Here is a 25,244-nt window from a genome sequence, read left to right as displayed (position 1 = left end):
CTCAGCTACAAAACACTCTTCTTAAACATAGTCACGACCATGAGTGTGCGTTTTCACCAACAACCTGCATGCCGTGCTCATAAAAACCTGCACCAGCAGAGGTGACCCACTCTTACTGTCACCACTGCTGAAATGCACCATCCACCACCTCACTGTGCTCATATCCACTTCCTTGGTCTCCATTAATGCTCACCAAGCATCAATGAATGTCAATGGGAGCCATTTTTTTCTCATGGAAGAATTGAGTTCAACACCTTTCATACACACTTCTGTATCAGACACCATTCTGTCAGATTGCCCCTCTGCTGCCATCTGTTACACAACACAAAATGTAACAGAAGATTTGTGGGAAGGTTCAACTTCTACTGCCATACCACCACCATCTGCCTCTAATATTATCAGCCAACATGATAATATAGTAGCATTTATTTTATAGGATCCTTAAAATCATTGCCACCATCATTACAGCAGACTTGTGCTGAATAGCCTACCATTTATTTATTTTCCTGCTGAACTGTTTTTTTTCTGCTTATATGATTTCAGTGAAAAACATTTTTTCTATTATTTCTCACATCTCAAAGGTCTGTTTCTTCCTGTCTGAGGTGCAGTTCCTCCTGGACATAAGCCAACCTTTATTTAAGTACAATCAAAGCAGAAATCCTTTATTTCTCCTAACTAGCATACATATATCGTCTCACCTTGAACCCTTTATCCATGTTTAAAAGCATTTTGCTTCCGGCCTTCACTGAGGACAGGCCATTTGACCACCAGTTTGCCCTCATGGTGAGCCTTGATATTTGTAATGCTGTTCTGTGCACTCATCACCGAAAATGCAGTTAGTTATCATTATGCTTCTTTAATCACTTGACTACTTTCTGTGTTATTTGAAAAAAAAAAAAAAAAAAAAAATCACTTGTCTCCTTAAAGTAATCACTTACATCTCTCTGCATACTTTTTTTCCCCAGTACCCAATAGGAATTAATAAAACTCACATTTGTGATGTTTGAATCTGTCATTCTTCACTGTTCACTCTTTTGCATCAACATGAGAGTCCTCTTATTTTTTGTATGCTAGGTAGCTCTTTATATCTTCTTCCCCTTCTAAAAGAAGGCTTGATCTACCCATATAAGTTTTAACAGTGACGTATGTCTTAGAGCACAACATAAACAATTATTCAAGTAATTATTCAAGTAAAGCTAATTAAATTCATTCAAATAGAAGAAAGCTGCTCAAATTTACATAAATTATTTGTTACCTAAATGAAATTCTAGAACCTCTGAACATTACAGGAGTCTGAGTTTATCCATAGTATTTTGTTGTTGTTGTTCTTTCTGGGTCTAATCAGACATGAGATGGGGACTGGGCATTTTGGATCAAAAATTGTATAAGGTCACATCATGAATGTTACTCTAGCACAACTGCTAGAATAATTGCAACATCTTGAAAGACCCACTTGCTGCCCTAAAGCTTTCCAATTATTCTTAAAGTATGCGGGGATCTAGTAAAGGTATTTTCTTTTATTACAAACTTCGTTTCAGTAGAGAATTTTAATTTGAACTAGGAACAGAAGCTTCACATCGCTACTGCTGATATCTGACCTATACAGATTAACAGATAAATTGATTGTTATGTATTTTTTAATATTCTATTCATCATTTTTGAATGACATAATGTACCTATCAGGCTTTTGTATGTAATCACATCATTCTGACAACTAGGTCATCCATTTAAAGCAACGTGGATCCAGTTAATCAGAAATATTATGGCCTAATGGTATCAGAGAGAATAAAACATAAAATGGTAAAATTCTAGTTTAAAAACATAATTAGAAAAAAAGCAACGGGGACATGCAGTACAGAGTAGTTAACCTTGGCAACAAGACTAGTGTTAATGAAGATCAATGTATAAACTCACCTACTTTTTAGTATAGTATCTGGTCTCTTTTTTTCCACTAAAATGTGTGTATATATTAGAGAAAGTGATGTCTCAAGAGACTATACTACTGTTTAAATGTGAATTTCCATCTGTCCAGGAACTGACATCCTACCTTCCAGTGCATTTGCTGTTGTTCAAAACTGTAACGTGGTATAGCAACATACCAGAAGTACTTGAGGGACGTTATGTTTTAAGGTTAAAAACCAGCTTGTCTCATCTTACCAGTATTTCTGCTATATTACTCATAAAAATGACTGGGATGATAGGATGTCTGGTCCAAGCTGGTCTTATCATTTATACATATTCAATTATTTTTAAATAAGATGTATCTGTTCAACAATAAAATTATGAAAGACTTCAGTTCCTTGTGCCTCTTCAAGAATCTGCTTGATAATTTCCACCAGAACTCACCCATGAGAAGTTGGCACTGCAGATCTTATCTGTTAGCTAACAAGAGCAACACAGAAGAATCCAATATGCTTCTTAGAAAGCAAGTTTCAAAATTCCTGAAGCTCAGAAATCTGAAAGAGATGCATGGAAAACAGTAAAATGACATATTATCTATGTATTATTATTTCTCTTTTGAGCACATATTTATTTTATTGTCAAATCCACACAACATCACACGACATCCTTGACTCTAAATTGGGGAGACATGGATTTGATGGAAGGACTATCCTCTGGGTAAGGAATTGGCTGGGTGGCTGCATGCAGAGAGTTGCTGTGAATGGTTCAGTGTCCAGGCAGAGACCAGTGGTGAGTGGTATCCCTCAGGAAAACTTGGAACAGGACTAGAAGAGGCCAGAAAGAGGATCAGACATAGGCTGAAAGCTCTGAAGAGACCTCATTGCAGCTTTCCAAGTACTTAAAGGGCACTTAAAGAAAGATGTAGCAACAGGACAAGGGGTAGTGGTTTTAAATTGAAAGAGGTTAGATTTACATTAGATATAAGGAAGAATTTCTTTGCTATAATGGTGGTGAGGCACTGAAACAGGTTGCCCAGAGAAGATGTGGATGCACCATCCCTGGAGGTGTTCAAGGCCAGGCTGGCTGGGCTTTGGGCAACCTGATCTAGTGAAAGATGTCCCTGCCCATGGTAAAGGGCTTGAACTAGATGATTTTTAAAGTTCCTTCCTACTCAACCATTCTTATATAGTCTATATATATGAATACACTCAATCCATAGACAAAAAACCTGTGTTCTTAGGAAAGAAGATTGAGATTTCCTTGTCTTAAAGAAAAGAAATGTAAAAAATTTTCTCCTACATGAAAATGGATGAATTATGTAGATGTATTATGTAAGAAATGTAAATAGTAATAAATTAAACTCTTGTCAGATTCCTAGCTTACTGGCATGATTCAGTTCGTGCATTTTTTTATTTATGCAAACATACCTCTTATCTCTTTCTGCTAAGTTGTCTTTTAAATGGTATTGCAGTATACAACTAAATCAGAATGGCACAGCACAGTTAGCAGAGGTGCATATATGTGAAGGACAGGACAAGAGCCAACAAGGAGCTAGAAGTTGCAATTAAATAGCAAATAATGACAGAGCTCCAGTGAGATAACCATTAGTCAATTTTTTTGCTTAAAGTTAGTCCAAAAAAAGTTTTGAAATTTAAGCAAATAAAATAGTCCTTGTTCACCAAATCCATCTGAGTTCAGGAAGATAGGACTTTCTGTCCTACTGGCAACTCACAGATCATGCTATATCATAGGAATGCCTGACAAGAATCAATTTCTTTTCCTAAAAGAGCTTGCAAAACACGTGTTCTGATTAAGTACTCTGTATGTGCTTATAAACATGAGTACAAACGTACACATAAATATCTGTTTTAATTTTAGATGCCGTGTTTCTATTATAGAAAGGTGACAGAGCTGAAGAAAGTTCTGTGAATGCAAGGGACTTAGTGATCATAATCCATGACATTTTACACTGTCCCTTCTAGAGACTGTGCAGTGCTGACTACTGTAGAATGCAGAAGGTTCATGCAGCAAAAGGCATATCTCTTGGTTGGATTGATTTCATTCAGAGCGGTATTGCCATGCATACAGTAACATGATCTGCCAACATATTTCAGGGTCAGTACTGTGACAATACTTTCTGTCAGGGCTGCCAGCTGAACTTCATGACTCCACATGTGAAATCTCTTATACTTCAAATTGATAGTCTTTGACAAACTCATATTTACAGTAGTATGTAAAATTTGATGCCTGTCTTATATTTTTTTTCTTGAAAAATAATTACAGACATTATTAACAGAAATTTGCTGTGCACCTAAAACAATTGCAGCTTTTTTTTTTTTTTTTCCCCTCTCATCATTCTAGAGTTAAAATTGAAGCAATTACATACACATCTGAATGGCTTCAAAAATTCTGGTTTCTTTAACCACTGCACCCATGGCAACTAAGAAAACTACTGGCCTCCTTACGCAAAGGAGGTTTGAGTGATTTTTGTGTCAATACTTAATATTTGTTCCACTTGTTTTTCTTCTCTTGGAAGAGACAGAAAATATAGGCTTTCCAACAATCTCATCCACTCAGGCTTCAAGGAGAGAAGAGCTCAAAGCACCAACTTTCTTAGACTTCTGTATGCTTTAGGGAGAATGCTGCAAAAACAGCTTTCCTTCTCCTTGCCTTTTCCATACTGAAGCACAGAACGTCTTGAAGAGACTCTCTGATAAAAGTAGTAAGTCACAGAACCTCAGCTACTCCATGCAGCTTCTTGAGTTTTTAACATTCCCTTTGACAGATGAGCAATTACTCAAGTATTATTTTACACTGTATGCATGCAGTTTATTCCTGTGAAAGAGGTTGGAGAACACTTGGACTACACAAGATCACAGATCTTTTCTATTCAGTTTGCTATAGTTCAGCAAATAAAGCTGTGAGAATAAAGCTGCTTCTTTCCTCTTCCCTTTTTCAAAGAAAACAGAGTTCTTTGATAAGCACGTTCCATCACTTGATGCTCTTGTTGGCAGCATCTGTAACTAATGCTTATACTTTAATTCCTCTTAAAAGTCTGTCTAGCATATGCTTGTCTTGATGGTGGAATGGAATGGTACCAAATCATAAGATAGGATTTGAATAGTTAATTCATAAATTCACCGTGACTTTCACACTGAATCTGATTCAAGCCTAAAGTTAGTGGTTCAGAAATAACACTTGCTCTGCACGCATGCGTGTCATCTACTTTTCCATCATAAATGAAAAGAAAAAAAATGGCAAAAGCAAGATTTTCTGGGAAAGAGTAACTTGAAGTTCTTCTGAGCTCATATAAGCTATATGTTTAATCCTAATCCTTTCATCTTCCCCAAAGAAAACTGAGCGAGATTCCCTTTGGGATCTCTGTATTAGGAGATAGGATCATTCCTGAGTTTTGACAGCTCTCTTCTCTGATCTTGAAAACCACATGTGTTCTGCTGAATTCCAACCATCTCTACCCAAGGAGGATGAGGATGGGCTCAGTGACAAGAATCTAACTACTATTCAGTGCCAGGAATCTCTCAGATATCATTGTAGAATATTACAGTTTGATTCATAGAATTTCACACCAGTTGCTTTTAACACCTCTACAACAGAAAGATGATTTTCACTATGATTCAGAGAGCTTCACTTAAAATGTTTTCAGCTTGTTGTGCTTGAACAGAGAGCTATAGCTGAGCTGGCATCTCAATAGAAAATAGTTTAAGGTTTCAACTTTCGTATCTTAGAAGCAAACATGGCATCATAAGATTCAGCAGGAAATTTCCTAGCAAAGCAAGTTTCTAGCTGAAAAACACTTATTTTTTTGAAACAAGAAGGCTTCATTAAGAGGTTTTAGATCCACTATATGCAGGTAGAATACATAAAAGGATCTCTTTCCTTCTACTACTTTTAGCTCCAGTTTTCTTTGCAGGACGCTGGGAAGACAGATGCCGATTGTCTGCTGTGAGTGCTTGCTCGTGTACTACAAACCTTCTGACTTTGAAGGAAAATAGTTTAGATTTCCAACAAGAGCTGCTGGAAGCTGTTGGAGACCAGGTCCCCTCTCAGAATACCATACATGCTTCTAAGCAGTGGGCTAAACAACAAAGCCATGATAGGCAGGATGGAGTAGCTGAGATCCATAGTAATTAATTGTATATATAGTAATAGCAGTATCATCTCATACTATTCAACTAACATAGTTCCTGCCTCCTTTGGAGTGGAGTACATCTCCTGTATATCTGCACAATTAAATATCTATGTATGATATATAAACCTGGACTATCTAGTTTTATCTAACGAGTCATGCTATGTTTATTCACAACAAGATTGCACCTCTCCTACCTTTAAAAGCAATTTCCTTAACACGAAGGAATGTACAAGAACTTGTGAGAGTGCAGCAAAGTAAAGGCACCCTGCAACATGCAGATTTCTTGTTGGTTTTTGTTGTTGTTGTTGTTGTTTTTTCTGGGGAGGGGCAAACAGACTGGGCAGCCTATCAGGCAAAACTTACTAAGAAATTCCAGCATCAAAGGAGATGTTAACTCACTTTGAAGAGTTTTGTGGAGGTTAGCGATTACAAAATATTTCAGTGAACAGAGGTGTCAAATCAGCAGCAGAGCTGACTGCCAAGTCAGCTCACACAAGTGACCTACTAGAAATCCTGATGAATTACAGATTTGTGAGCATCATCTGTCAGAAGTGGGGAAAGCTCTGGAAAAATACCAATAAAATGCTGATGCTAGCATAGTTTAAGTGGTTCCAGAGCATTTATTTTACTGACCCTTATCTCATGAATCTCTGCCAGACTGGGAGGCCAAAAATGGAATGGCTTGAACTTTGCCACTCATAGGTTCACTGATTTATCTCTAACCTGAAATGAACTTGGTTCTTGAATATATAAAAGTGATTTTTCCTAGTTAATAGACATCTTGCAACTCATGCAGAAGAGGAAAGCAAACAGAGGGAGAATTTCAGAGCTCGAGATGCTGCTTATTATCTCTTCACTCCCATGTTTTCATAGTTCCTACCGCTAATAGAACCTCTTGATGAGTCAGTTCTACCCAATGAGTCAGTGGAGAACTCACCCAGAAAAATATATTCTGCTTGTTTAGGGAGCTGGATTGGTCACTGATGTGCCAAAAGAGCACCAGAGCTGGAGCAAAAGAGGCAGTGGACCACAGAGACCAGGTAAGGATGAGAGGAAAACAGAATCATCCCTTTTTCTAGCATCAGTGAATTAGATCCAGTCAACCTCTCTTCTAATTAAAATGACCTTACAGAAACACTACATTAATACTGCAAACAAATTCTTAATAGCAACTGCATTAGCTGTGAACAACAAAATCAGTCAGAAAGACATTTCAAACTGGAAACTGAAGATAGAAGATTTCATCTTAGCAATCCTAAAGATTATCCAGTTATGGCTTTCAGTGGGAAAAGTCAGATGAAGCAGGAAAGAAAAGAAAAAATTCTGATTGATCTGTGACACAGATTCATACAGACCACAAGTCATCCACCCTGAACCCCAATGCTCTACCACTAAGTGGGTAAGAGGTGTTTTGTGGTTTGGTTACTGTCACTTGAGATAGCTAGAATGGACTGTGCTGCCTTGTATTGTTACAGCAAGATCTCCCACCAAACCATTAAAAAATAGAAAACAGAAAAGAGAGGAGGCTGTATGAACAGAAAAAAAATTGCAGCCTGGAGCATTCTATGGTTAGGGAGTACAAGGAGTGCTCTGCTTTCTTATGATTCCTGCTTGCTTATTTTCCCCTTTACAGTACAGTACAGTGAGCTCAAATCCCAATGTAATACAAACTTGCAGTTACTTGTTACCCTCCAGTGACATCTTGTGGATAAAAGCAAGCTGCCCTTGCTTACCGCTTAACTTGGCAAAGCCACGGATGCCTGCACCTGTGGAGAGAAGCGTCTTCCCGTGTCCAAGGAGCTCTGTAGCATCCTACACATTTTAGCTTCTCTTTATTTTTTCTTTCCCTTACTGGCAGAGGCTAGAAACAAAAACTTAGCTCAGAATCAAGTTTGGACACTAAGTAAAAGTAAAAGGTTACTGACACATTGCTAAAAATATTAACTGATTTTGGAAGCTTAATTTTGGAACTTCCATTTTCAAATACTTAGGCATTCTTTATAAACAACATAAAAATAACTTAAACAGTAAAATAAACATCATACTTCACCTGCAGTGGTTTGATTTATATTAATCTAGCTAGAAAACTTGGCATGATACTCACTGTTTTCAGTCAATGTCCTTAATTTCTGCAGCCAACCTAGAAAATACAATATTAAAACTTCTCCTAGTCAACAATCTATTTAACTATAAGAGCTTCTTTTTAATAATTTGAGTGATCAGCCAACATTTACATCTTTTCCAGGTCATTTCTAACATTTATTCTAAAACTGCCTTCTAAGAAGTGCTATCAAGACATACTTATTCCAGAATACGTATTTCTAAACGGTTACTTCAAAATAGCTGAAATCCTTTACACTCACATTCTATCTTATACCATGATAATACATACCAAAGATGTAGGAATGAAACAGGACCTCATATCTTGCTAGTCACAAAAATTCATACATTATTAACACTAACCACTTACTCAACCAAAAATAGAATGCTCTTCTCCTTAGGAGCTCTGACAATACCTTCAGCAAATATTAGAAACATTCTGACAGCAACTTTAAGGGGAAAGGTCTGAGTCAGTATTCTCTAACACTGTAAATCACTACTCGCTTGTAGACTTTTAATTATTATTATTAAAAAACAGCAACTCACAAATGGGTAGTAATCTGTTCTCTTGCCATTTTTGCTTGATGTCTCTGTATACCTATGCTCACCAGCATAAGTGGATGTTTATGCTGCAAATAACATAATATAGCCTCATAATTTGGGAACAAAACCACTTCTCCAAAATGTTCGCTTGTGAAATCTGCTGACACTGAGATGTCATCCCATGGAAGACACTGATGCAGGAAAATGGAAGAGTTCCCTAAATGTCAACTAATGTGGAGATACATTAGGTATCTGTGAAAGGTATCTGTGTTTCAAGTGCTTCCACAAATCATCAGAAGGATGAAAGCTGGAAAGGAAGATACTGTGGAGGAGAGTATAGATGAGAAATCATAAACTCATTAACAGGTCACTCACTGAAACTGTAGCGGGCAGCTGTGAGAGGCCTTCCATCACCACACAGTCTGACTGCGGGCTCTGCAGGGTACCTGGGCATGGGCAGATGTAGGCCAAGGCCCAGCACACCCACATTGCTGCCTGCCCACCTTGGGGGCATAAAAACAAAACAACATATTAATTGGCAGTTAATTACCTATTAAACTTCTGTGATAATGAGAAATGCTTGAAGAAATAAAGCTGTATCTAGCAGTGGACTAACAGGCATGCATCCCTTGGGATTAATGAAGAAAACTAGTTTGCTCCAGTGTGCAGCACGGACTATTTCCCATATGAGCTTTGCTTGAAGTCTTTGGGGAACAAATATTAGTGCTAAAATCAAAAGTACCTAGAATGAATATTCTAGACACATGTAGCTAGGACTCAGTAAATATTAACAGGAACTCATTAGTACTGTTTTATTTTGGAGGCTACCCAAATGCCTAGCAACACCAATATAATTCCTGTTGAATTCTAGCTGCCATTGTCAGGTTGAGCATCATTAAACATTGCCTCGGAAATGTGATGTGACATCACCTCGACAAGATAGCCAGTGTGTGACTTAAATCAGTGCCTACACAGAGCTGAAAACATTTATGAGGGCCTGTAATTGAAGGATGGTGGAAAAGGTGCATCCCAGGAATATCTCAGTCTAACAATGTACTCTGAAAAGCTGGCCAGTAAACCAAGTATTTATTGGGTGACAATTCATACATTTTCAAAAAATTCAGTCCTACACAATAAGGTGGTCAAAGGTCCCTCAAAATGCTGTTGAGACATTTTCATGACCAATTAACCTGAGGCTTTTAGCTCTCCAATCCACAGATTATGATTCCCTGCTAGAGTTATAGAACCAATGCCAGAGCCTACATACAAAAGTCAAAAGCATAACTGAGTGAGAGAACGTTGCATAGGAAACGTCATCTTCAGAAAGCCTGCTGCAGCATGACAGCACAGCATTGCTACAACCTCTTCTGAGCAGGAGGCTCAAATTAGCTACAGTTGTTTTGAGAGGAAAAAAAAAACCTCAATGGCTGTATGCTTTTAATGTGAAATTTTGTATAAGAATATTGTTTCCACATAGTTGCTTTACACAAGCATTTTAATTCTTGTCCTTCTCCAATGATTTACAGAAACATAACAGAAATAACCATAGTGTTATTCATGGGTATGCAGCATACTCAGATCTGATGTACTTGTATGATCTAAAATCCCAGAAATTTGTAAAAACACCAAAAATTTTCTGTCCCAACCCTCAGCCACTAGAAGGGGAATGAAGAAGCCCTCTTGGTATGTAGGCAAGTAAAAAATCTGAAGTACTGAACCCTGCAGCATCTAATTAATTGTTCATTTGGTGATAAACTGGGTCTTACACCTTTCTGTCCTCTATCTGCATGGATAGGTCTTTCAGCACAACAAATAAGAGTAGATTTTCCCATGTTGCATTATGAAGTAAATTAACATCCACGCACAGTTAAGCACTGCTGGAGGTACTTCTGAATACTAAGACTTGTTTCTCCAAAGTTGTTACGAAGATTTTCCGAAGAAGGAAAATGTTCAAAATATCTGCCATCTACTACTCCAACGCAAGGCTTTGAAAACAGTTTGGCATGCTGAAGCCTGAAGAAGAAATCGCTCGGATATCTAATTGAAGGTCTGTTTTCTAAAATGACTCATTTGTTAAAAACACCATCACCCATGAAACAGAGGTTATCCTGAAGTTACTGGATATCATTATTCCTTCAGATTCCTCCTGGTTAGGAAGGCAGAGTAGGAATGGCATGCATTCAACTAAAGGAAAACTCCAAATTTAACGGAGAAAATACTTACAGGCGTATTAACACTTGCTTTCCAAACTACATAAGACCATTTTATAAGGATTAAGGGAAAATAATGTATCTAAGTAGCTATTATATGGCTGCCTGCATTGTGAATTCTCTTTTCTATGAGGACTAAGGAATTTCTAATTATACTAGCAATTCTCTCATTTGCTCTTATCATTTACCAATATGAACACAAAACTGTGTTCAGATGTTTCAAATTGGACTGGAAAAAATAAGTGCTTGAAAAAAAACAGCCCATATTTCAACATACAAAATCAGAAAGGTCTCAGTGAAAAAATATATTTCCAGTTGCATTCCTTAATTACAATGATAGCATTGTTTTCTCAGTTTAATGCAGCTCCCACTACAGACTGTTCTTTTCAAAATAAATATCCATGCACAAATAAAAGCTTGAAGCAGAGCTGTCTTTTGCACAAGAAGCCTTAGATTTGTCTTGTATCGGTGAAGAAATAGCCAAGTTATAAACTGATTCTAAATTTCAGTTAGAAAAAATATTGCAGGATTGTCACTCTAGTGCTATTTCTTAGGGTATTTAATTAAAATAAATATTGCTCCTTCAAGAAAGGTTGTATATTCACTGATATTACCCAAGTGGAATAACACGGAGATACTAGTATCCCAAATTATTCAACTAACATTTAAATGTTTGAGTTATACAACGCAACTAATCCGTCAAGGTAGCAGTTTGTCTTGTTAACCCATGTCAAGCACAAGACTTGCCCAATCTTCAAATGTCATTTTTTTGCTCTTTTCTGAAAACAAATTCTACTGCTCTTTGGTCTGAAAACAAGATACAGATAAGCTAGTAACACTGACTTCCATTAGTGACCTTCCTATAGAGTCAGCAGTCACAGAGGCTGCAACAATCAAGAAATATTAATCCTTAAGAACTTGATGATGTACCTTATTAGTGGTCTGAAAACTCTTACTTTTAATTTGAATACTAAATTCATAACTGAGTTTTAGTACCTGATAAAATGATGTTCTGGATCAAAACCTTAACACTTTCTGATTAAAAGTTGAAAACTGCACAAGTAATGTCACTAGTGTTTTCTTGCCTCATTTAAATAGGGCAAATAAGTCTTTCAGTAATGTTTCTCCTACCAGTTCTTCTTGCATTCAGATTTACTGGTCCACACATTCAACAGTTCAATTATTATCTGATAGATGCAGATGGTTTAGATATCTATTAGTAAAGTTTCAACTTCTGCACCATATGGATTTTTTTTAAATACAATTCTCTTTAAATCTAGAATCTAGAAAATTTAATCTAATTTCTCCAGTTATACGATGACATTGATAAACAGAGCTATAATTTTGTTTTGCAGAGTGCCACTGAATTTGCAGCAACTTTTAAGTGCCAAAGTACAACCACAGAATGAGGCTTGTACATGTCAAAACATGTCTTCAGATTGTATGTCCAAAAATCCATGTTTTATAATATTCATATTTTAAGGGATCTGTTATTCTAACCTTGCCAGGAAATTCTAATTGTTAATATTAGCAAATATTGGTATTTGAAATAAACCATGAGTGTAAGATTGACTTAATGGAACTTATCTAGATATATCTCAGCCTGATTTTAGTTCTTTTAGTTTCTTACCTAAAATCTTTTTGCTCCTTTGTTCTTGAGTTTTCTCTTTCCTAAGCTGCCTGTTCTACAGCAAGGGTGCTTCATCCTCCAGTGCACTGCATCCTCCAAATCTCCACAGGACTAATTCTGACTGTTGACCTGTCCAGTCCTGCTCTTCACTCTAAATAAAAAGTACGTAAGTAGGTACTGCTCTTCCTCAATTAGTTTTGCAAACAGAACACTCTGGGACAATTAAGAGTTAGTCAGATGGAGACAGACACACATGCATAATTTTAGGCCAAAACCATTCTTGAAACACGGTTACATAAAGCGTCCTATGCACTGTTAGCTGACTAGTGCAGATGGAACGGCGGGGTTGCTGTTTTTAAACTCGAGAGTAGAAAAATTGCACTAATGTACAGTAAAATCTCTGGTTACATCATCCTCTTTTCACAACACAGAAGGGATGCTGGCATTGTCTGCACACACTGATCCTCACAGTATTCTAGAGAGTTTAATGCAAGGTATTTAAAAAAAAAAAGAATAGGGCAAAGGAAATGGAATTTTTAACTCCCTATTGAGGCCAACATATTTTGTCAAAATGTTTCTAGTTTACGATTATCAGCAAAAGTTGGTTTATAAAGCAGAAGTTAGCATTTTCTTTACCACAGTCTACAAACCAAAGTTTCAAGTTATATGTCTACAAGGTTTATTTGACATTTTAATCTATAAATACACATGGTTTTGCACCAATAAAAGCACAGGAATTTTCTCAGAGGTTGTTACCACAACATACATATTGAAGAAAATCACACATAGTATTGCATATGAATAAGCAAACTTTGGTTCTCTTTCTACCTAGACAGCTCATATGCACCAATCTCTTTTACTTCTTAAACGATGGCTTGCAGGGGACAACAAGGCAGCTGAAGACCACACTGAATGCTACACTCCGGAAAGCTTGGGACACTGTAGAACTTAATTAATTTTTTGAAGGCACTTTTTTTGAGCATCATCACCTCTTCGGGTAGCCTAGAAAGAATTCTGGCATTTGCATGAGGCTCCTTCTTGTCATGGTCTGTTGCCTTAGGATTACATTGCTCAAGAAGATCAGTCATTGGCACACTGTTGCAGCTAAGTGAACGTGCTGTCTTTTTCTTGCCTTGAACAGACAAATAACTGAATAAGAAAGAGGTTAACTTATGTTTGGTAACATCTTGTACATCTTCTGGAAAACAATCATCTAGATCCGCTTGACCTTCCACTTGCTGACTGATCACACATGTACTGGGACTCATTTCTAGTTTCTTACGCTGACCTACTATTTTTCTGGAAGGTATTTTGTATTTTCCTTCTTCTATATAGAGCTGAGAAGCATGACTAATAGCACTAGAACTAGACTCAGATATTGTATTAGGGATTTTTGCCTCATCACCAGAACTGATGTGGTGCAATTCATTATGCTGGCTAATGATTTGGGCTGCAGTGTGCTGAATGATGTTCCAGTCTTGCAGAATATCTTCCCTGGTTGTGAACTGAGATGTTACAGTAAAGCGGATGATGAACTTGTCATGAATGGTTGCTGGAATAAGGAAGAGCCTGCCAGAACTGCTCAGTTCTCTCAGGAGTTTTTCTGTCAGACAGTTGGGACCCTGTTTTAAATATGAATAGGAAAAAAAACACACAACTATTAAAATTTCCAGTGTCATCCAAATATCTGCAAGATTTTCAGGATTACAAATCTTACATGAACGCTTGTTCATAGTTCTTAATGCCTATGGAGAAGCCAGTGTAGTCAAATGCAAAGTGTCCCAAGTTTACCTTTAAACGAAACACAACCAGTCCAAGATGTCTCTTAGCAGGAATTTCAAACAGTGGATCACTTCTTACCAAAGATTCAAAGAATTTGGCTGTTTCAGTGCCCTATGGTTAGGGGAAAAAAAAAAAAAAAAAAAGCAGTTACACACTAGTTTATCACAAACCCACTGTAAGACACTAAATTAAGCTGTCAAAAAAAAGAACTACAATCCTCCTTAAGAAGATTCTTCATTCATTTCATGCATGGTAGCAAAGCTCAGACTGACAACAAAACTAGGGATGATTAATGCTGTCTCTATTTGCCCAAATCCTTAACAGTGATCAAGAGTACCTGAGCTAGATATAGGAATTCAAATAAAGTTAGAAATTTGAATGTTTCTTTTCTTAGATTAAAGTCCTGTTGCAGCAACCATTTATTCACAATATGATCTCTTTTATTTACATTCCATCGAAGACTTAAGCCTGTAAAATTTCATAGCAATGTGTTCAGCCATCCATTACATCCTGCTTCCGAAACAGCTACCACTTAAGTTCATAGAAAGGCTCTACAAACTTACTCAGTGATGTGCATTGGTTTATCAAGTTGCTTTCCACTGCCAATTGCTTCCAAGAAAGGTACAGAAAATGTTTTGTCAACATAGTCAATCTTTACATATTACTTAAGGGTAAAATCAGCACACACAGTGAATTTCTATTACTCATCTTTGCATGACTGAATTTAAGAAACTCAGCTACTGGTAAATGAAACAACACACTTATGCTTGCGCTGCTAACGCACATACATGCCGAACATGAGCTTGAAGCTTTTTCACCCCAAATGAACGAATCACAAACCACAGCTTCAAAGAACGAAATCGACGACTCAGTGGAATTTGCCAGTGCTGTGAAAACACAACAGCGTATCAATAAAGTAGAAGCAACAGAAGGACTGTCCCCTTTACCAAACATGGTCTGTTGCTTCAGACCTGTGCTCAACTCAGAAATCTTTACTGACAGAATAAATTTCATATTCCTGAAACATAGGTAAGCCTAGAAAAGAGCCATTAAGGAAATCCTACGTCTTTTTCAATTATTTGCAAAAATAAATTTTTGTCTATTCCCCTTCATCTAAAAGTGGTGTTAATCTATGGAAACGCTTAGAATTTTTAGTTAATTTCTGGCATATTGCAATTAATGACTTGTTTGCAGTCAAAGACTGTTATTAACTTGTGATGTGATCTGTCTATTTACAATTTAAGATTGTGTGTTCACTTCTCTTTGTGTAATTTGTATATTTAAATGCCATCCTGAATATCTTCTCATGTAAATAGCAAGAATTCATGCAGGAAAAAATTCCTGCAGAGAAAATATCACCTACTGTATGGAAAAGAGTGACAAAAGTGTACTTCTAAGGAGCTACCCAATAACATGCAAGGTCCTATTTAACCACAAGAGAGACTCATTGATTTATTTTTTTCCACTCTCTACACACACTCCTAGTGAAAAGCACCATTGATTTCAAGAAAACAGTCATCTTTTCAGGACTTGGGTGAGATCATAGCAGAAACAATTGGCGGTTGAATATTCTTTTGGTTTACTGTATAGAAATCTGCTTTAAGATGGATCTAAAGCGAAATGCTTCAGTGCTCCTATCTCAGTATGTTTCAATCAGAGGAAAACGTAATTCCTTTTACAGCTGTTTCAGAGCCTAGTGTTTACATTGCTTATTCCTTTTTCTATTTTATCACATAGTAGAAATACAAGAAAATCACTCAAAATGCCATCAATAGGAATTACGCAAACAATAGAGTGTACCAAAACAATTCTTGTAACTAAAAAGGTTAGACTAGATCCCCACCTATGTAAAAAATGTGTACTTCAATCTCTATAAATCTCCAAAAGCTTTATTAATTAATCTACTCATGATCTCTGTATGACTTTTTTTAACGTTTTTAAGTAGTAAGACCTCTTGAAAAAATAACTCCAGAGGAATTTTTCAGTCAACATTTGACCATTCTACAGGTAATTTAAAACATCAACTTAATTAAAAACTTACCATGAAATCAACAGCAGCTCCTGAATTGGGATGTCTGAGATAGACGGGGTTAACACTGAAGGTTTGATGTAGCTTGTATTTATCTTTAACCCTATCAATTGTAGAATGAATTATATTTAGAAAAAATTTAGAAAAAAAAACGTGCAGAGAAAGACTTAATTTTCTTTTGGTGTTGTTTCTGCTTTGCATTTACTCACCAAAATCCTGTGCAGTCAAAATGAACCATCATCCATTTAGAAGGGTTAAAAGTGAAGGAATCCGCATACTCAATTCCATCCAAGAACAATCGAAACTCAGGACACAGAAATGCTGTTCCTGCATATGCAGCATCAATATGAAGCCAGAGTCCCTCAGCACCACCTGTTGGAATTGAAATTGTTGTTATACAATGAATTAAAGTACCTCCTAAATTAAACTAGTACTTTCCTCTCTTAAAAGCATGCATATGCTTGTGCAGGAGGTGGTCAGGTTGACAACAAAATAAAATGCAAGACAAGCAATTGAAAATCTAGTTTTATTTTAAGGCTAGGGAACCAGAACCACAAAAACACTGAATTCTGACTTTCATCACATGTACGACAACTGATGGGGTTGGGTTTACAACAAAATTCTCAGAAATAAAGGGATAAATGACACTTACAAATTGGACCCAGCTCTGAGAGACTGTCAAATGCACAGACACCAGTTGTACCCAAAGTTGCACAAACCTGGAATGAAAAAAGACTATTCAGATGGCATTTATTTTTTTTTTTATAAATCAATGCAGCACTTAAAAACTTGAAAGGCTATCAATATAGTTAAAATGAAATCAAAGTGTTTTATTTCAATAAAATGTAAATTCTCCTACACATTTTCACCTTCAGTGAAAACATTTTAACACAGCAAAGCTATATCTAAGATATTTCTTATGTTGACATTAAGAATACAACACTGTGTTAATACTCTTAATCAGAAAACTGAACATACAAAGATGGGCACTAGGCCTTTCTTTCTGTCTTCCGCTATGGCTTTCTTCAAAGTTTCACCTCTAAGGGAAAAATTCTCATCCACAGGCAGAAATTTCATCTTCACAAGAGAAATCAAGCCAGCCTTTTCTACAGAAGAATGTGCCTTAAAAAAAACAACAACAAAAAACAGAGCAGTAAGATAGCAAGTTCTGAGCCTGAATAAACGTGTTAAATTATGTCCTTATAAAAGACATTTGTTGCAATAAAGCCATAGATAAGGTAATTCTTGTAATCCAGATTAATATAAGTCTGAAAGTTTGTTCATTGTGAACAACTAAAAGAAATACAACTATGTAATCTCAAGAAACATATATAATTCATTTATTTGGGCATTGGTCTCTAAAATCTAGTAATAGCTGTATTTATCTTGTAAGGGTCATTTATCAAAACTCAAATCTTAAAGGACTCATTACAAATGGATCAGTCTCAGCATCTGCTATCCTCACTGTTGTAAGACAACCTTGAAACGTGTCTTGTTCTGGGCTCACATAGATTTAAACATCTCACAAGAAAAAGCCCTTTTAGTTATATGAAGGGCAAGCCAGCATGAGTGTGACTCCCGCTGCTGTCTTCCACAGGGGAATGCAATTGTTCAGATTAGGAGCCATAGAACAGAATAGGTTTGCAGACAGAGTCACATCATTCTGTAGGCATTTCTCCAAGAACAAACTTGCAGGCCTGGCGTGTGGATAGCAACACTGAGGCCTTGAGTGTGCCTGTCTCCAAATGGAAAGAGGCTGAGAAGAAACAAGAGCATGAAGTAGCATGAGATCAGCACTAGCTATAGCTGTTGAAGTTTCTGGAGAAAGGTTTTGCAGGAAACAGGAAAGAAGTGGAGAAATCAGTCATCTGAGAAAGTCCTTTTCACATTTCTGGAACACTGCAAAATCTCATCTCATGTCTATTTCATTTTCCCATCTGAAGAAAATGGCTTTAGAGTGACTCGATTATGCTTGTATTTTTCTTTTTGTACAGTAATACAAGTTCACAGTATCATCTGATGGTCTGCCTGAGACAGAGGCCAATTTATTCTCTTTGTAATTTGCAACCTACTTGATCAGATGCGTAAGCAATGAGACGAGAATTGAGTGAAGACTCGTCAGCGTCTGGCTCAGAAAGCTTCATCTCCAGAATTTTGTTTTTCCGTGCTGCCAGGAGCGCAACCAAGGTTGATTCACTCACGGTGCTCTGCAAAGACATTGCTCATTTACTGCAACATTTTTCTACTTCACTGCTATTTTGCCAGTGATTTAGCAAAATCATTCAAGTGCCCAGTTACCCACCCAGTCTTTTGGTTCTCCTACTGCTTTTCTCAGACACAGTGGAAAGTCACTACCTGTCGAGCAACTCCCTGGGCCAGGAACACAAAGCAAAGCCTTTTCACTGCCACATATTATTCATGTACAGTACTGAGGTGAACAAATAAACCACATTTTTCTTTTGTTCTTCTACAGATTAAATTTAGCATCTACTATAAGCCTAAAGAAAGCTGTTTCTGTAAAGACAGAGCCTTAGCACTGATTCCAAGGAGTACTTGCTAAGACCATTTGAAAGAAGGTGAGGCTCAGATCTTGGATCTTGGGGCTTTCAGAGACACAAAGTCAGCATGAGATAAAGGAAAAAGAATATATGTGGATGAGGACTGCTAGGAGGACAGTGACAAGTCTTCTCCTTTAATTATGCAGGAATCACTTCAGTGAAGCAACAGACAACCAAATCTGATTATCTCGTTTATCCTTAAGTCTGTTCACAAGAATACCTGCTCCTAACCTATAACATATTAAGGAATAAAAGCAATAGCAATTCCTATTCCATTATCATCTAAATATAAACCTAAAATCTGGAAAAGAAATGTCAATGTTGGAGTTGTTTCCATTTAGACTTCATTGATTTTGCCTCAAAGAAAAATGATCACTGAGAAGGAAATTACTTGAGTGCAACCAGAAACGTTGAATGGGACTAACTCTGATCTCCTTTACCTGCAATACTCCTCCGCCCACACTATCAGGATGGTGATGCAGGAATTTATCTGGAAGGCCCAGCATTTTAGCCAGCCAGTCCATCACATTCATTTCCAGTTCTGTACAGGCGGGACTGGAAGCCTAGAAAATTAAACAAGAATGAGGCTGTAAATTCACTCAGCAAACAGCAGGAGTTTAAGCCTTAGAGAGTACGCCACACGCTACATTTTAATTCATAGCTATTAACATTTAACTGCCTTGGGAGAAATCTCATCTTGATGCAACACACAGATTACAAGCTTTGTAACACTGGATATATAAACAGCTAACCCTGTAAAACTATGACTCCTACCCAGCAGAGCACAATGCTATTTTAATAAAAATGATGATATTGTTCGGTGAGTTCTCTAACATAGACCTCAATGTTGAGGTTGCAGAAAACTATTTGAGGCAAAAATGCATAATTGCAGTTCAGCACCACTGCTCACAGTCCCTAAGCAGATCCATCTTCCAGCTAAGGTGGGTTTTTAAAGAGCAGCAAAAGATTGAAGTTGTTTTGCAGTGTCAAGCTTATGAAAGAATCAGTTTATGTGAGTTTACATTACAAACTTAACCGAAACAAACAGAATTACAAACTAAATAGAGAACGTGGAAATGGACACTTCTGTGTATGCAATGAGCTAATCTGATACAAGTACACAGAGACTGGAACCTCCCAGTTCTTACAGGTTTACGGGCTTTACTGCTTTCTTAACATGGAGACACATATTTAAGTGTGACACCAAATACTTAGACATTATGGGATAGGCCACCAAACATTCTATTTTAGAAGGAGAAAAATAGAAAATGTGCTTTCCCAAATGAGCAGGAGAACTGGAATGAAGCCCAGCCTAGCTTGCAATCAGAAGTGCTGGTTGCTCTACTGTCTGCAGCGCTTGTGCAACAGTCTTAGTACTGAGATTAAACGATCAGGGAACAATGCTTACTGTGAGATATGCAAATAATTAGAAAATAGACTTTTCTAAGTGGTATATTTTTTCATTCAACTCTTAGTACTAGGCAATATTTGCTCTTATATATGACTTTTTTTTTTTTTTTTACAAGAGACATTTTTCAATTACACACAGCTTACAATGGTCTACAGTAAAAATTTATACTGACTCATAGAACCAGAAGGAATGACTGGAATCTCCATAATATACACAGGAGAAGAATTTCTAAAGTAATAAAATAAAAAGAGTAATTTACCCAAGTGAATCCCAAGCAGTTAATTGCATCAGCCAGCATATCTCCAAGGAGCGAAGGCCAAGAAGTAAGAGCTGGGAAGTAGGCATGCATGTGTGGACTTTGCCAATGAACCACCTAGAATGAAATTATCTAGAAGTCAATTCTGAAAATGTGAGAAAATTCTGCACAAGATGTAGTGATTAGTGTCTGTTTCATGATGGGAGAGGATCATAGCAGCATAATATGTGCAATTACAGAATTGCTATCAGAAAGCTACAGAGACAGTATCAACAAGAGTGCAGCACTATCAAATGATAAAACTGTGTCGTTATTAGATAAATTCCAAATTATAGCAAAAGCATTTATCTGAATTTAACAGGCAGACAAAGATTGTGAACAGGAAAGAATTGAACAACATTGCACAACAGAGTCCAAAAAAATTTACCCTGACATGGGGAGTCTTTACAACCAAGCTGCTGTTGCTCATTTTATCAAAGAGCTTGTTTTTAGCTATATACCACAATTACATAGCCTTCCTCAGTACTCCTGAAAGAGCTTGTACACTGGTCACCAATGTAAGCATGCATCTAAAAACACATCCTGCAGAACTTGCGCATTCCCAGGTTTTAGGTATTTACCCCAGTTAGTAATGATTTTTATTTCTTACCCCAGGCATAATGATCTTCTCTATATCTCCAAAGATGTTGTCCCAGCTATCTGGGTCCATTGGGGCAGAATCCGGCAACTGAGCTCTCATGTAACCTGGTTGTACATCAGGAGTCACTCGTCTCTCTCTCACATTGCTCAGGTACTGGCAAATGTAATCCACCATCTCTTTCCCTGGAAGAAGCAAGCCAATGCTTTGAGTTTAGATTGTGAGAAAAGCAAATTGCAGTACTAGCACATCATGCCATCTGTCAGGAACACTGGACACAGCCTAAACTGTTGCCAGCTGATGGCGAGAGAGAAGTTTGCATTAGAAATTACACCCTACCCCATCTATTAACAATTTTAAAATGGATACAGAATTTACAGAAGAAATAAAATGAAATTCTACTCAACATTTGGTTCAGACTAGTCCTATGAATCATCATTTAACACTACATGGTCCACTAGTGGAAAAAAATAATAGTCTGTATCTGACAAAAAACTCATTACTTGCCTATCTAAGAAAATAGAGCCATATTTCACACTACGAGTCTCAATTCAATCTATTATGAACCAGTCTTATGAATTAGTGTTCCTGTTTACCAGGGAGCATGCACATGGCACCCCACCTATAGGAGCTGTATGACTTTTGGAAGGTTTCCGATTATTCGGAGCAAACTCTCTTCATTAGGAGAAACACCGGGCAGCAATCAGGAGACCTGAAATAATCTCTGGTTCTGTGACCAGATAATCTAGGGAAACTACTCAAACTTTATGCCTTGTCTATATTATTAGTCCCAACTAATAATGTAGGGACACAGCTTCTGAATTAGACTTTATGGAGACTGAACAGATTCACAAGGTTGTCATCGCTCAGTAGTTCAAATGTACTTCTAAAATAAGATCATGATGCAAATACAGACCGTTTGATTACAGACGGGATAGATTTTCTTACCTACAGATAAAATGAAAACATACAGAAATGCAGTTCACTTAATGTGCCATTCTTCCCTATTATTATAGCATAATCCCTTTTGCATCCTCTGAGAACAACTACACAGCTCCATGTCATTCCTCCAATTACGAGGCAACCTCCTCCAGCCGTGAGACCAAAGATTGCTCCCCATCTCCAGAACTGTTCAGTGTCTGTCAGGGAAGAGCCATTGTGCATAATCCCTTCACACAAGTTTATTTAGAATCATGGCCTTTAGGCTTTCCCACAATATTTCAAATGTAAGATCAAAAAGTCTAAGTCCTCTACTGACTCTAAATCTGTTAATTCAAACTGGGACACATCATCTCCACTCCAGCAGATGTAAAGCTCCAAGGACATGGGCAGTTAAACAGTTCACAGCCCCCCCTCATTGCTGGGTACCACCACAGCCCTACAACAACTCTTCCTCAGAGGCAAATGCTACCCATTTCCATGAGCAGAGGATCACTCACCTCTCCGTCTGTACTCCTCAGGTTCCATGCTGATTCCTCCTAGGAGCTCCTCTGCACGCTTGGGCTGCAACCTCTCAGGGAGCTGTGGGCAGACCAGTCTGGAGCCCTGCTAGCTGCTCACCCTTTATAGCTCTCTTTATCTCAGACTTGCGCACAAGGTTTAACGCAGGCAGGTTATTGGTGTTTATCTAACTCCTCCCAATGGAGGGCTTTTACAGTCTCTTGTACATTCTCATCTGTGCTCTTTTGATGTATAAGATAGTACATCTGTGAGATGAACTGCCTCAGCTCCAATTCTTTCTTGTTTTGCAAGCATCTTTCAGAAGACAAGCAGTAATCCATCATAGATATTACGGACACATTAACATCAGAATCATGCAAGAGAAGGAGCTGAAGAGCTTTAAAAAACAAATAAAAGCAGCCATATTTCTTCTGCAGGTTGAAATCTGCACTAGCAGTAGTCATTGTAACAAAGGGACCAGCACATAATTTGGACACTGCACTTTCGAGCAGGTATGGACTTAACAATAAATTGATTAATTAATCTAGAATTGAGTTTCCCAAGAAAAGAACATCTTCACAACTCTTCATCGTCAGCTCTGTCACACTCACCTTGTTGGAAGGAAAGGCATTACAAACACTACCAGTTCCAGACCTGTGATACAAAGCAGTGATTCTCTTTGTGCAAATTCTGCCCTTGCAGATCAGACTAGGTTACAGTTATACTCCTCCAGTGATACCATTCTACAGTGCTGAGCTGGGGAAACACAGCTTTGCACACCGTGCTTCTTTTCTCACATATAGTATGCACAAGCACTGAGACTTGGCCATATATTTCCAGAATTCCTTCAAGTCCTCTACCTATATTCTCAGTTTGAAGGAATAGCCAGAGTCTCCGTTGTTCCAGTTTCATTTAGAACTGAAAACACATCCTGACCTGTCTTTGGCAGCAGAATCTTTGACACTTCGATGTGGAGCGCTAACCATCTTCAGCAGAAGCAACTGACTTGCTCTACACTGATATCAGGCAGTCCTGGGAAAAGAGAGAAGTACGACTTAAACATCTTAATAGTCTAAACGACTGAGCTCTAGAAAGAAAAATGATTATATAGAATAATATACTCTTATTTTTGATATTTCCCAGGCTTCTGCTTGTGGCTGGTCACTGCTGGGGACAAGGGGGACAAAGTGGGCAGACCCTTAGTCTGTACATCACAGCAGTTCCCACATTCTTGTCATATGGAAAGGAACCAGCTCCCAGAGCAGCTCAATTCAGCCTGAATTCTTCCATCATTCTAAAAAGCTGTTACATCTTCCCGCAGCATACTTTCTGTAGAACAGTGTAAAAACCTTTTCAAGTTCATCCTGCGATTATATATTTGAGAAAGAGCTGTTTCAGAGATAAAAAGATGCTGATACACACATCAGATTAATATACTGAAATTAAGAAAGAAAAAAAAAAAGATAAAGGCACTGAAAAAAGTGCAAGAGCACACAGAAACATACCATATGCATAGTCACTTGTTTTATCTCTCATTCCTCAGGAAACATCCAGAAAAAAAAAATTAACAAGACACTCCCAATACTTCATATGAATTTCAGAACATATCTTGCCTGTACTGTTACTGCTTTCATAAAGGGGAACAAAGGAGGTGGGAAGGAGCTGGCAGGATCTAGTAAAAAAGAGCCCAGTGATCAAAAACCGTGACTGTAGGTCATTATGAGTAACGAATACATTATTTTCAACAGGAAGCAAGTCTGATCAAAGAAAGGTGACAGCTAATTACAGTTGATTTCAATTTGGAACAGCAAATAAGAACCAATACTTTTAACAATGTTTTCAGAGCTGAAGTACACAATAAATACTCCATGTGACATATATCCTATGTCTTTTGCTCAAGCTGACAGTTTGACTAGGTTGGCTTTTCATTCAGTAGGAAAGAGAATAAACAGGTCCTGTTTGGAGCCAGAATAAGATTGGCGATAACGGATTACAGGTAGGGTAAATATTACTGGAGATAATCTGGTTTTGTTTTAGCTACCCTGCACCTGGAAGGATTTTGTTACAGACCACGAGGAATAGAATATTTGCCCACAGGAAGCAGAACGAATAGAAAAGGTTCTTTTCATTGTTTGCTGCAAAGGTCAGTACTGTCAAAACCGTGGGAAATTCTCCATGTGGACGTGAACATTACCACTATCACCACTCAGGCTGATGCTGAAATTCTTATCATTATTAAGAGTTCAGAGAGATTAAACTGTAGTTAAGTTTGTGGGATGTGAGGACACAAACATTATTTTCATCACGGAATAATTCAGTTGGAGCAACGCCTAACCAGCACTTTTAAGTTGATTAACTTGTTCCTGCATTTGCTAATGACATAAAAGTTAGTTTTTGAGAAAAGCCTAAAATACAGTAATATCCAATCAGTCACTGCTGAAGGCTTGCTTCAAGTTGTAATACTAAATTGAGTACAATTATATATACTTGGAAAGCAATCCTACTAAAAACTACCAGCACAAATTTTCGTTTGCTACAGTCTCTTGACTATTTTGGGATCACATTTTCCAAATGGGATCCAATTTTCCAGATTCAT

At 37.5% G+C, this 25,244-nt stretch overlaps 1 protein-coding gene across 2 annotated transcripts; it reads right to left on the bottom strand.

The window, feature by feature from the left end:
* Positions 1–13,190: 13,190 nt before the first annotated feature.
* On the bottom strand, positions 13,191–23,691 carry HDC (histidine decarboxylase). 2 transcript variants are annotated; one of them, XM_003209462.5, is made up of 12 exons: positions 22,648–23,680; positions 21,221–21,393; positions 20,575–20,688; positions 19,345–19,467; positions 18,419–18,553; positions 17,325–17,468; positions 16,999–17,065; positions 16,556–16,718; positions 16,359–16,449; positions 15,106–15,204; positions 14,327–14,428; positions 13,191–14,157 (listed from the first exon to the last, which is right to left on the bottom strand). In XM_003209462.5, exons 1-12 carry the CDS (start codon positions 22,673–22,675, stop codon positions 13,399–13,401), a joined length of 1,998 nt encoding a protein of 665 aa, XP_003209510.1. In that variant the 5' UTR covers positions 22,676–23,680; the 3' UTR covers positions 13,191–13,398. The 2 variants fall into 2 exon arrangements, with proteins under 2 accessions (XP_003209510.1, XP_019475012.1); XM_019619467.3 differs by lacking the exon at positions 15,106–15,204 and having other exon boundaries at positions 22,648–23,691.
* Positions 23,692–25,244: the final 1,553 nt, after the last annotated feature.

This window comes from Meleagris gallopavo, chromosome 12 (assembly GCF_905368555.1).
Source record: "Meleagris gallopavo chromosome 12, MGAL_WU_HG_1.1, whole genome shotgun sequence".
NCBI lineage: Eukaryota > Metazoa > Chordata > Aves > Galliformes > Phasianidae > Meleagris > Meleagris gallopavo.
Note: the sequence above shows the minus strand (reverse complement) of the source record. Positions and strands in the feature narration are given on the sequence as shown.

Coding starts and splice junctions, on each gene's coding strand:
- HDC (XM_003209462.5), bottom strand. CDS start 22,675: ATGGAACCTGAGGAGTACAGACGGAGAG. Junction 17,469..18,418: donor TTGCTTACGCATCTGATCAA/GTAGGTTGCAAA, acceptor GTTTTTTTTAAG/GCACATTCTTCTGTAGAAAA. Junction 17,066..17,324: donor AAGGCCTAGTGCCCATCTTT/GTATGTTCAGTT, acceptor TTTTCATTCCAG/GTTTGTGCAACTTTGGGTAC.